Here is a 13,593-nt window from a genome sequence, read left to right on the forward strand (position 1 = left end):
TCTTCTTCCTTTGCAGGTCATACTATCAGTAGCTCTGCATTATAGGATTATATGCCCATAAGGCATATGTATAGAACACCACATGAGGTGTGTTCTGTAATTGCTGGATTGGGATTAAGACATTTGATTGCTTGAAGGAGGTCTGAGTTTAAAGTGCTTCGAACCCCACCCCCGGTTCGTGCCCCTGCTCCCTTTGGAGGCGGCTGTACCCCAGAGGAGCCCGCAGGGCTGCCCCGACAAAGGGAAAACCTCCCGGACAGGTGCATGTGTCATTCACCCTCTAGTGTCTGGTCCTCAGAAATCCCCCAAAACTGCTCTGGGATTTAAGTCAGAAATCTGAGCTGCGGAGTGGGGCTTGAAAGCCTGCTGGTGACTCATGCAGGGACTTTGTGGCGCTGAGAGACATTTCTTTTCAATTAGTTAAATTCCCAAAGTAAGCAAATATCCTTCAGATGATACCGGTTACGAAATACTCTAGTCTGCCCAGGGAAAGCGCAACGCACCATCAGTGGGGCGCCATCCTTGGGGTGCCCCGCACTGGCAGGTTTGCAGGGTGGGTGCAAACCTGCCCCTGCTGAGGCTGCAGTGGGGTGGGGGCTCAGCCCCACAGCGCCAGGCAGGGGGGCCCAGGGAAGCCGGCCCCCCGGCAGGGCAGCAGGGTGCAGGGCGCGGATGAGCCCATCGGTGGGACAGCACGAGCTCCTCTTGAGCAGAGCGGTTTGCAGAAAGCGGCAAGGGCTTTGCTGCGGCCAAAGCCCACCTATGGGGAGAGCGTGCCCCAGGCATGCAGGAGAGCCTCCCAGGCGATCAGAGGGCTGCAGAACCCATCCTTACGCCACCGGCGAGCATGGCAGGCTGCTCTGGCAGGGGGTGGCATGTGAGGAGAGCACTCTCACACCTGCATTTCTAACCTGGGTCTTCTACAGCCCTGTGGGGACACCTAAGCAAAGGCTTTTATGCAGCTGCCTATACTTGGACTCAGTAGTGTAATTTTTCTGCATGCATACTAGAGTGTCTCTTGTTTCAGGTTTTCACAGGTTTTCTTTCTTCATCACCCAAGTAAGAGCAACAGCTAGCCCTGAGCGCTAGCTCTGTTGGCGAACCCAGGGAGTAGTGGCTGGCAGTTTGTCAAACGTAACCCGTTAGTACAGTAAACACCCTGGCCAAATCCAGCTGGGGCACAGCATAGGAAGCAAGATGGGAAAGGCTATGGCCTCTGTTTTATGCCACGAACAGAATCTAGTTTCTGCCAGACGGCTTTCTATGCCGTGTGGGCCACCCCAAAACAGGTGTTTTAACATCACTGCATTGATGTTACTGCCATCAGCCTGGTCGTTACCTTCAGAAAAGGGTGCCCCACGCTGGGGCATGCAGAAGAGTTGTGGATCCCGCATGCCGTACCTGGGGACACGGGGGGCTTCCCACCTCCTGGGGCTGTGACAGCAAACCGACTGCACACCCTACCCCGTATGCCCTGCTTCCCACCGGCAAGGAATCGGGGCATGTGAGCAGGAAGGGAGCCATGGCGTGCTCCTCCGTGTCCACTAGTCCAAATTGTGCGGGAGTGGGACCATGGCGTGTCCCATGGAGAACATCCACCTCACATTCAGAGAGCGGGTGAGCGTTTCAATTGAGGACGCGGAGAGGACAGAAGTCAGTCAGGTGAGACACTGTTGAACCTGCTGGCTATGAGCTGGAGAGGGACCTGTGAAGTCCCATAACCTGTACGAGTAGTTTAGCTTTCTCCCTCCAAGGAACATTATTTTGTGCTTAAATCACTAAGCATGACCTGCATCTGCCCTGCCCGCTCTTCAGTACTCTTCTCCAGCTATCGCTGCCGTTCCTCACGGTTGGACTTAAGTCTTTGTAAGTTACTTAAGTAACTTCGATCAGCAAAGCTTGCAATTTTGATGCTCGTCTCTCTTTGTAGATATATTATGCTTGTGTTGGAGCCTACTTTGCACGGGTGCCAATCCCCTTAAAACAGGCCCATTAGAGAGCAGCAGAATTCAATAGTCCTCTAACATATAACACAGACCACAAGGAGCTTTCCAAGGGATTTGGCAGGGTCAGGCGATGCTTTGACTGTGCGTGTGAAAGATCTGCTCTCTGAATGGAGTCACCTCAGATTGCTTGCCCCTAGAGAAAAATCCTCTACACACATATGCATGGAAGGGATCATCAGCATTTACAGGGGCCACAAAGTTTTGGGATTTCTTCAAAGAGTTGGTAACAAGATTGTGTAAGAATCAAATAGCCTTGCAAATAGCTGTATCCCATTAGTCATGACAGCAAATGCTGGGGTGAATAAAATGTTTCTTGTGGCTTATGAAGTGTCTCTGTACACATAACCTTGGGCAAGACCCAGAAATTCTGGGCTCTGCATTTGAAAGGCAGCTGGTTAAATAGCCGTAGCAAAATAATCAAAAAAGCACTGTTTATTTGCTCAATACATTAACCAAGTGATTAACTGAGTAATGGGAGACCCAGAAGAAAGAAGAAACCGTTCCCTTTGTGTGCAGTCTGTTTTTCAGACTTTCCATCAGTATTACACATTCCTGGAAAACAAAACTAAGCTCAATATACTTCAGCTCAGTCGTGAAAGCTCCCCCCCGAACCGAACGATCGGCTCGGTGCATTGCTCAGACCTTCATGCAGCTCCTCCTCCCTCTCTCACAGAATTTGAAAGGCAGCGAGATGATTATGGCTAACCTACTGGCCTGTCTTATGAGGAGTAAATGTTAATTCAAGAGTTCTGGAGGACTTCATGCAACCAAACCTGGGTGCCTCCTTGCTATTTAATTCATCTAATTATTCCTCTATTTCCCTTTTAGCAACTCAGCTTCTCCCAGGAGACTGCTTGCTACCAGACTATGAGTAAATCTGCTGTAGATTTTTTTTCCAGTGTCATTTCTGATGTAAGCTGGTGCAAATAAAATATTTAGTTCTGTTTGAGAATTCTTAATTTTCTTTTTTCCCTCCTGATTGTCCAGGCTCCCCACTCAGTCCTTTCTAAGCTGCTGTTCCTCATATTCTCAGAGATTTGTCAATTGTTTCTCAATTTCTCAATTATTTGTCAATTCTTTCTGCAGGCCTCTCACCTGCTGTAGTTACTGTTCTGTCTCTTAGCTTTGTACATAAAGAAGTACACAGGGAAAAAATGATGTTCTTTCTTACTCCTTGAGAAAATTATAGAACAGCATTTTGCCCCTCTTTCTCCGCTGAATCTCTAATTAATGTTAGATCACTTTCAGATGATCACATAAGGGTAACCAAAGAATCCCACCACTGCTGGTAACAAGCTGCAGAACAAATGCTTACAGAGTGCATAAACTGCTAATAAGCAACGCTACATTTCTAACTCTAGGTGTAGTAATCCTCTAAAGGGCCATGACGATACTGAGGCAGTGGGTAGGGTGCCAAAGCGCAAGACCTAGGGCCATTTGAGATGCCGTAGGATGTCCTTGCTGGCCACTAGTTTCTGCTCTAAGAAGTGCCCTGTCGGTCCTGTGTCACATCTGCCAGGCCTGTGCGGATGTCTCCGAGACCCTCAGCTGTCTAAAATGACATTAGAGGAGTAACCTCTGGGCCCCTGATCCTCCCCCGGGGCGATCCTCAGCTGGGATCAGACTTACCCTGGTCACATCAAAGCCAGATCTAGTACCGAGCTTTGGAGCTGCGGTTGGGCTTTGGGCACCGAAGTTAGCATGCGTATATCCCCTTGGGACACAGCGCAACCGCAGGGCCTGTCTGTGTGTGAGGTCTGGATGTGACTGTACATAGGGCAGCACACAACCAGCCCCACAGTGGGAGGAACAGGGCGGGGGCTCAGTCCTCCCTTTGTGCCTCTGAGCAGGTGATGGATTAGGCTGGCAGCTGCCCCCACCGCTGCATGGTCCTGCAGAGGGACCAGAATACAGCGCTGCAAATGAGTGAAGGTGAGATACCGGAGCAGGGGGTTATTAAATGAGTCAGGTGTGGGTAAGACTTGATAGACCCGAACTGGCCCAGGACCGTTCTCTAGGTCAAACAGAAGCGCGGGGCTTTTGGGGAAGGAAGGTGTAGGCTGTCAGGACCCAGGCCCAAGCCTCTCTGTAAAAAGATGGAGAAAATACCCTATCCTTCAAGTGCACTTGGTGATGAAAACAGCACTTCTACTGATTAAAGCATAATAAATGTAATTAAAAACACTGTAAGCTATTAGTGACTGCTACCTGTTATGCATTTGTTTTAAGCCCTTTGAATGCTGATAACTATTTTTTTCCCCTAGAAAATCTTTCTACATTACCGCTGTTTCCTTTACTCAACGCATTTGCAGTCATCAGCTGTAAATTCAAGTAATGAATTCATGAGGCGTCTGGATGGCATAATAATACTATATCTTGCACGCTACCACAGCTACCACCAGGCAATCCTAGGATGCTTAACCTGTGCGAGTGGATTAAGCCTCACAGTGCGGTTCTGCTGCGTGGGGAGGCAGCGAAAGTCCCTTCAGGCAGAACAGGAACCCTTCAGGGCACCATATTCCTGGGTCCCTGGGGCAGAAATGTACGTGCCTATTTGGTACCAACCCAACACCTCTAGGAAATGTCAGATCTGCTCTGCGTGCACCGCGCAGACAGCCTGCACATGTTCAGTAAATCTGCCCCGCCGGGATGTGCCTGCCTCCCAGCACACACCACACAAACTGGATATCGCACGTGCAGAAACGTGCAGTACGTTCAATGCTTCCACACAATGGTCAGTCGCTCAGCACATGTGCATTAAGCCCACCCAGTACTTCTAAAAAGCATCAGAATAGCTGGTGGTGTGAGCAGTTTGTGCAAGACAGAGCAAGGACTATCATCCTTTGCCGTTTATGTTCACAGAGGAATAGAACCATACGAAATTACCCCCCTGGAAACGTTGGACTCCATCACTCACGTGCTGTGCAGCAGACCTATGCATGTGTTTTAAAAACATCAAGGGGATTCAGATGTCTGGCATCCTGCTCAGATCCCCAAGTATAAAAAGGGTCTGCGATATCCTAGATGCACCTTAGCTCTAACCAGAGCACAGAGAAGCAAAAGAGTAGCAGACAACTGTTAATCTGTTCCCCGTGAAACATTTAACAAGACAGCTTTGTTGCTATCAATCTGCCTGACTTCGCTGATAGTGCATTAATCAACACAATAAAACTGATATTAATGCGTTTTTTATGAAAGGACTAGCAAAATGAGTTGTCTTACTCTCAGATAGCACTAAAATCAGGTTAGTAAGGATATCTACAACTCCAAGCACAGGAACAGCCCACTAGCTCCAAGAGGACCAACCATACTTTTAAGTATCTTGCTGAACGGGAACCTAATTCACAAAGCAGGACCTAAAACAACCAGAAATATACTGTATTGCATGCATTTTCCTCCACATACTAAATTGGGAGGTAAAATATTGATTTCTAGCACATACCCTATTCCTCCATCACTGACGCAGCTAGATCTCTGCTGAATTATTGAAACCCTTGTAATGTTGTAATGGAAAATGTTAATTTTAACAAGAGACACACAATGCCTGCAAAAACAATGAATCAATCATAAGTGGGTAGATGTACAAATGTATTTTTATTTTCGTTTCAGTGATCTGTGTGGCCCAGCAGTGAACTCCAATTTTGAAAGGAATTAAATAATGTTTTGCAGCTGGTCAGAAAATGGAAACCCGTTTGCAGAATTTTTAAAAAATCACAGATATTGTTCCAGTATTACAGCAGGAAAAAAATCAACATACTCTTGAAACTAATTAGAAACAACAAAGAAGGTGGTTTTTAATAGCACTCAAAGCTTTACCTGGAATATTAAACGCACACATCCAGCCACCATAAAAACTACAAATGTCGAGAATCTGTTTACTACTGAGAGGGATTAGCTGAAACCTACATCATGCTACAGCACCGGACAAAATGCAGCAAATTGTTTCCACAAAGGAGCTGTATACAGTTCCATCATACAGTGCCCCTCATGTTTGCTTATTAAAAAAAACCAACAGAAAACTTGCTTCTTTAGCCAAAATTCTGTTTAGGGAGTGAAGGTCTAGGGGAGATGGACAAAGAACGAACCGGTTCCTTCCAGCCGTCTCTCTCTGCCGCATCCAACTCTGCGGAAGCTGCTCTATTCCAATTCCGCAGCAATATCCTCCTGTGCCAGCCCACAGGAATGTCATGGAGAAAGATAATGCTCTCAGGGTCTCTATATTTGGTGTCAAACAGGAGCGGGATTTGGAGGTTGGCCGGAGAACAGAAACAGGAGCCAGGGTGCCCAGGAAGTGCAGGCAACCAAGACAAACAGTAAAGCACTGCTTCTCTGCGCACGCTCCCCGAGATCAGCAATTAAATGGACAGGTTTAGGGAGAAGGTTACGTCTGTCGTATATACGAGTTCCAACACAGCTCTGTGTAGACTATGCTACGCCTGTGATGCTGGTAGAGCCGATCATTAAAGTACAACCTTGGAACATTTTCTGTGATGCTGATCACGAGAAAGGATGGACAACTTGGAGCGTCGAGATGAAAAGCAGCTTTTGCAGTGGTGTTTATTGTCTTGAACATTTTCACGAATGCAATGCAATATCATACAGCTAACTATACAGTTTTATTAAAGAATCATTCGTTGCCTTGATCCTTTCTGAAGAATGTCTACGTATTTGCGGACCAGAATATTCTGCCGATGAGGAATATTTTTCTCTTGGCAGGAATCCAAGCATCAAAATGTAGGCTTTTGTAGCTGTGGTGAGTAATCTGTCAGCAGGGAAACCATGACAGCCTAGAGGAGGAAGAAAAGAAAAAATCTAATCACACTGGAAACAGATACTCCATAAAAATAAATAAGGGGGAAATATTTTCCAGCTCTAAAGTCTTGTGTTGAAAATTATTGCCCTGACAAAAACTGCACACTTAGATTTATTTCCTAGAATTTCTGATGATGAATCAGGAAAGAGCTGAAAATCAGTTAGGATGTTTTGTACTGTAGCCGGTAGGTTTTCTCAGTGCAGACAAAATATGTTAATGGACAGCCTAGGAGAAATTCAGACAAAGCATGTTTAGACCAAATGCTGAGGCCTTTTTGGTGAGTTATATTGTATCCTCAGCTACTGCTAGGAGACGCTGTAGGTACCCGAACAGCACATGGGCTTGCTCGTGGATTTCAGCAGAACTTCCCTTAGCATCAGTGAGAGCCACACTTGAGTAAGGACTTTGAAATTTATCCCAGTTTAGCTATACTTTCTGTGGTAAAACATAGAAAATCCTCACTGAGGTTAATAGTCTGTCATCTACCCCTCCTGCCCTCCCCTAGTATTTGACACACACTCCAACAAAACCTTAGGTATGGCCACAAAATGACGGTAATGGGAATGTCAGCTAAATAAAACATGGTGTTGCAGCAGCTCTGCCGTCCTCCTCACACCCGTGGACATAACAAGCCCCATGCTTGCTTGGTTTCGACAAGGTATTGCCTGGTTGACTCTGTTGCGATTTCACAGCAATGTCTGACTGCAAATTGGTATTTTGGCCCAGAACTGGATTTACAAGGGTACTCCAGGGGTTGCGGTCTTGTTGCCTGTCCTTCCTTTCCCTTCAGCACTGCTCAGTGTGACAGGTAGTCCCAGGCACACGGTGGGGACTGAACATAGAGCTGTGCAGCCCCCCGCTGCTACCCGTGTCGTAGCTGCACTCAGCCCTGGGTGGAACTACAGCGGAGCAAATAATTTATTTTTCAGTTTGCTGTCTGAGCTGAAAGTGGTAGATAATAATATATAAACAAGACCCATATATTCATTGTTCTTATAACCTGATAAAATACAAATATGACATTTTTCTTAACCAAACAAAATGTGTAGCTTGAACACAAAGAAAAGGGTTTATTTTCTTTTTAAAAAATAATATTTAGGGCAATTAGAGGCATTGCCAAATTAAAATAGAAAATATGAGCACTTTGGGGAATTTTAAGACCAAAACTATGAATTTAACACAAATCTGGTAGCAATTTTAACTGTGTCCAAAATCTGAGGTTTTGGTAAATACAACACTCGAGCACTTATTCACTCGGAGCACATCTAGAGTTCGTCTGAGAGCTATGACAATGCCATTTCTGGATTTTTTTCCACCTCTGAAAGTTTTCGCTAGCTTTTGTCAACATGATGGTTCTAAAGCCGACAATAAATAACAGGCTACTGAGATCTGGCAGTAATTTTCTGAAATTCTAGGAATGCTGAGAGGGGAGTTATGGTTTATGTTAAATGCCAAGTGTCCTCTCGTGGTTCCCATGGATCACACGGTATTACCCACACCATAACTTTTCAGGGTCCTTCAAAGCTTTGCTCTTGCAGCACTTTCTCAGGGAAAGTTCCCATTGGTGTCAGCAGCAGTTTTTCTTGAGAAAAAACTGCAGAATCTCTAGCTTTAAGTGTTTGGGAAATTGTAGTTTCTAAGGCCGGTCCCTGGGACCTCAGCATTTAACATGTTTTAAAATTGAGCAGCTAAGTTAATCGTTAGAGTAAACCCAGTGATTTAAATACCAAAAAATTACAGTTTATACTGTAGATTTCACCTAGTGATAAAAACTGGGTCAAGCAACAGCAGATTATCATCAAAATACGTCACATTTGTGTCCAGAAGTATTTGTGCTACATATATATACGTTGCCTATAGTCAAAATTGTGATGTGTTGTGGGGTGCATTTGAAACATATGTATTAACATTTACTATTTATCGAGGAACCAAGCTGAATCCAAGCCTGTAGTGTAAGGCAGAACAGGAGCTGACCCTAACCTCTAACTACCGTTATCTTCCTTTTTTACCATAATTGTCCATTTTCTGTTTTCAGCCTCCTGGAAAACCAATGATCGTGGAGAATAAAATACTTCATCATTAACTTCTTCAGGTTTTCTGGGTAAACAATGTAAAAAAGTCCAGTTGGAAGCAGCAGATTTTGCAGTCTGTAGATCAAAAAGCGTATAAAAATAAAGAAATATGTGAGCACATTAATAAAATCTTTAACTAGTAAAAAGGTTAACAAATTTTATATTAGCTCCCACTCTAGTTACTTTGATGATGAACTCAGAAGAATTCCACTGACTTCAAAAGAATTCCTCATCTGTGAATAAGATGGGAATATCCCCATTTAAGTCAGTAAGAGTTCAGTGCTGACTTCACAAAAGTCAAATTTTTACTCCTATTTCTCTGGCTTCAGTAGGGGAGTAAAAACTCCAGTGACCTAGTGGATCAATAAAGTGCGATCTTTATTTGAATGCCATACAGTAATACAATACTATCGATAATTGCAACAAGAACCTACTAAACCATGATTTAAAAGGCTATCATTTTTTTTGTTTTGATATTGTCACTCATAAGATATTGATCTAACACCAATGAACAATGAATTAAACTATTTTAGGCCAATTTTGAGACATACCCATCACTAGTATTTTGTGAACTTATGTTAAAATACAGTCAATTAAACCAGTAATTCTATCAGCAAGGAAAATGTCCTTTTTATCTTGGACAATTCATAGTTTATGACTTTACGTTTTCTCTAACTGATTTTATGTTGATAAGCATTTCAACTAGACGATTTTAAAGACATATATTTAATGCTTTATTCATTGACAGATATACACAAAATTGCGCCAAATGCTGCCCAGGCATTTAAGAGTTCATCTGTGAGCTGCTCATTCTAAATAAAATATAAGGGATCATTTCTGGTAGCAAAGAGGAAATGCAAAGTTAGAAATAGTTTTTAGGTCATAAAGAAGTAAAGGGTTAGCTCTCCTGCACATGCTCTGGAGTTAGATCTCATTGGCAAGCTCTGAAAGAGGCCAAGCCATGTGAAATGTATAAGGTAACTCAAACTTTGTTATCTTTGTGAGTTTTTCAAGCTGGAGGGAGGTTTGTATGTGGTTGTTCCACGGCCCCACTCAAAAAAATACCAAACCCATGCTTTGCTGATGTTGATTCTTATACATGCAAACTGTAAAAGCATCAACAAAAAACTAAATCTCAGTTTTTACCTGCATTGTAATCTGATAACCTTGAAATGCCTTTAGTCTTTCTTTCTTTTCCTCTTCTTGTCCCATACTTATCCATGTGTCTGTAACTAAGACATTGGCACCGTCTGCAGCTTCCAAAGGATCTGTTGTGAGAAGTAACTTGGTACCATACTAATGTGAATAAAATAAGGAAGATCAGGAAGACGAGGAACTTCAACTTCGTTTATAATGAAAATAAAATCTATTCAAACTACTCTACTAGGCTGTTTCTTAGGCTCCTACCTCTTTGGAGTACTGTTCAGTTATTTGAGTTATTCTGAGGTCTGGTTCAAAGCCCTGCCAAAAGAGATGATAGGTAATGTATCATGGAACATACATAAGATCCTTACTGATTATTAACACTGATTAGAAAAATACTGATTGAACCATTTGCCATGGGAAGAAGAATGTCTTTCAGAACTGTAAAACTTGAGGAAATTATGTTGATTTTGTTGAAAGTTTATTTTGGAGATAATCTGGTGGAAAGTGCTCTGATAAGGTAAGAAAAATGTATTTCAACAGTTACAGAATGAAATGCCTACACATCATTTAATTTTTTAAACTGATTCTTTGTTTTACATTTTATATTGTATTACAATGCAGCACTCTAAAAAGCTGCATCACCAATCTGGACCAACCAAGATGCAACACTTCCACCGATGCGAAACAACTTTCAAATTTTTTTGGGGGGGACAGGGCATTGGATGACTTTGTAACACTTTCTCAAACGGAATTATCATCCTCTGTGATTTATACTGCGGTCGTGAATTCCCCTCAGCCCTTCTGAAGTTGGACTCAGTAGAATCACTCCTGCTTTGCATCAAAATAACTGAATCAGGATTCTAAACCTTGGTTCTGAAAGCTGGCCACTCAAGATACATGCAAGCAGCACTAGCTGAGGCCCTTGGGAAGTATCCAAGTGGCTGAGACAAGAATGGGCAAAGTTTGCCTTCCTTACTCCGTGTGCATGGCTTTCTTACCTTGGGAGTCGCAATACGCAGGTGCATTCCCAGCTTTGCAGCACTCATCATGATGGAGTGAAGAACGTTGTTTCCATCCCCGATCCAGGCGATAGTGAGCCCGTTCAGCCCACCATAGTGCTCCTGCCAAACGAATCAGGCAGCCCTGGGGTTACGTTCCAGGCGAGCTGAGCAAGCTGATGCCCTAGGTGGGAGGGATTGATCAGACGGGTCTGGTGCAAAGAAGGCTGGCCACCTTCAAATGCTAGCTGCATGGAACCATACCTTTAATTGAACTTACTGCAGCTACAAGATGGTCAGGGAGGGAAAGCCCCCCGTGTCTTACATGAAGACCCAAGTGCTGCAGCTTTCTCCAGTGAAGGACACATTGACACGTATGCCATATGGCGGGGCCCAGGCTGAGAGACACAGCACCAGACACACAGTAACTTTAGCACCAAAGCCGTACAGCCATGGGTTGGTGCTCATAAATATCAGCGAATGGTAGAAATTCTTAATTTAGAGGCAGTCCTAATGCCTAGGATAGCACTCCTTCCAGCTTTCCCCCAAATTGTGAAAGTGTCCCTATTCAGGTTTGCTCTGGCTTGGTTGTCTCTACACGATGTTCCCTGCGGCCATGGCAGTGGCCATGCCCTTAGAGTGCATTTTAACCGTCACAGCTGTACAGGACAGCAAAGAGCAATACTTTGAAAACAGCTGTGCCACTCATGGCCTGCAGGCTTTGCTCTCTGTTGTACAGCCAAAGAGTGCAGTGACTTTTTTAAAGTGTGGATTACCCAAACTTGAAACAGCATTACAGCGTCAACTGTAGCTTTGGCTGATGGCACTTACAGCCTGTACATGTGCAGCTACTCTGGCCCTCAGCCACCAACAAATAAGGCCTAAGGAGGAACAAGAGTAAGGAGGAACAAGAGTAACAGGAGTTTCATATTTCCAGAGCAGGACAATTTGAGGCCCTTCAGCAAGCCTTGTTTTAAATATGCATGTTTACAGGTACTTAAGTTGATACCAGAAAGTTTGTAAAGACATAACCAAATACTTCTATATGCCTGCTCTGTACAGCTCCACCTCATGACTCGAAAGACTAAAGACACGATGGAGAGCCTTTTATTCTTAGTTCAAAACTGGGCCATGCTACAATTGCATTGTAGTAGCTGGAAGCCAGACAGTGTTTCAACACTTTGTGTGACATGATTCAATGCTCGTCAGAGAGGATAAGCATCCACATTGTAGAGCTGTACTAACTGGCAACCTTGCAGGCAGTCGCAGCAAAGATGCCAAAAGACTGAACAGGAAAAGGGCTGGGACTACCCCCTCCTCTCCTGGCAGCAGCTTCTCCTAAACAAATAGTTGTGAAGTTGTTCCAGAACAAAGTTATCGGCATTTCTGCCAGTGACCACAATTTTGAGTAAAAAATACAGCACTTGAAATACTGAATGACATTAAAATGCCATTGAAATCTAAGCTTAATAGAGTCCTAGGCTGCCTACAATTTAAGGGCTAAAACTATGGTATTGTAAAACTATCGCCTTTTCAGTTGAAGTTTGTTAGCAGCAGGCTCATTGGCACAGGTTTGATGCAAGGGCATTTACAGGAGAGCAAATCAGGACTTTGTGGACATGGAAGTTATTTCAGTATAACAGCTCTGCAGGTCTCTAAGGATCTTTCAAAGTCCTTCCACATCTCCTAGCAATGGTGCTCCTAGGAGAAGGCCAAACTAAAGCATTTATTTAAGGGGTTGTTTCCAGCTAGGGCTTAGTGATAGCTGAGACATGAACCCACAGCCAGGAGTAAATGAGACAGCCCTGAGTTCTTTTGATCTTACTGTTTAAAAATAGACATTGCAGCCTGTAATGCTCAAAGCACTGACTAGTGAGTCACAAATGTACTGCTATGTTAAATAACTTCCACCTTATACCAGCTGCTACTCTGCATTAAAAGAAGCACAGTGCATACTAAATACTTTTCTCTGTTTTCCCAAGCTACTAGCTGTTACAGATAAAATACGAAGTACTGGAGATCTCTGTATAATGACCCTCAATATGCACTGCAAATTGCAAAGCCACATCTGCAGTGACTACTCTATAGAGTGGACATAGCTGAGATAATCTTAATGAAGACATTTAGCTAATGGAAGAAGTCGTAGACAAGGGAGAATCAAGCTGTGTGTGTGCTAGTGGAGCCTATTTTATATCCTGTGCTAAGCTTTATGCTGCCACTGGTACACTGCTGCTGTAACGCAAACCTCTTCATCTAAAGCCAGCTCACTATGACTGTGACTGTACTGCTTATACGCATACATCCTCAGCTTCCAAGAAAGATGAGATGATTGTGTTGGTCAGAACCAGAAAGCTTTGAGGCAATACAAAAGCTACTGTATATGAGACATACTTTTTGTGTGTGTGTATGTTTTATAGTAGATGCTTATACAACTGCACAGAGAAAATCCTGCTAAAAGTGTTTTGCCACGACGGTAACGCTCTAGGTTAAACCAGAACCTTTACAATACATGCTGATCACCTGAACATCTGAAGATACTTTGCCCCTTACATCCGTCC

At 43.8% G+C, this 13,593-nt stretch overlaps 1 protein-coding gene across 1 annotated transcript in view; it reads right to left on the reverse strand.

Moving 5' to 3' along the window:
• Positions 1-6,632: 6,632 nt before the first annotated feature.
• The window catches only part of OTC (ornithine transcarbamylase), a 30,718-nt gene continuing 23,757 nt past the window's right edge, over positions 6,633-13,593 (reverse strand). The window contains exons 6-10 of the mRNA XM_076328887.1: positions 11,036-11,158; positions 10,299-10,352; positions 10,038-10,187; positions 8,829-8,966; positions 6,633-6,793 (exon numbers count right to left, since the gene is read on the reverse strand). Coding sequence (XP_076185002.1) covers positions 6,734-6,793; positions 8,829-8,966; positions 10,038-10,187; positions 10,299-10,352; positions 11,036-11,158 — 525 coding nt within the window. The 3' untranslated portion in view covers positions 6,633-6,733. The remainder of the gene's footprint in view (positions 6,794-8,828; positions 8,967-10,037; positions 10,188-10,298; positions 10,353-11,035; positions 11,159-13,593) is intronic.

This window comes from Aptenodytes patagonicus, chromosome 1 (genome assembly GCF_965638725.1).
Source record: "Aptenodytes patagonicus chromosome 1, bAptPat1.pri.cur, whole genome shotgun sequence".
Taxonomy (NCBI): domain Eukaryota; kingdom Metazoa; phylum Chordata; class Aves; order Sphenisciformes; family Spheniscidae; genus Aptenodytes; species Aptenodytes patagonicus.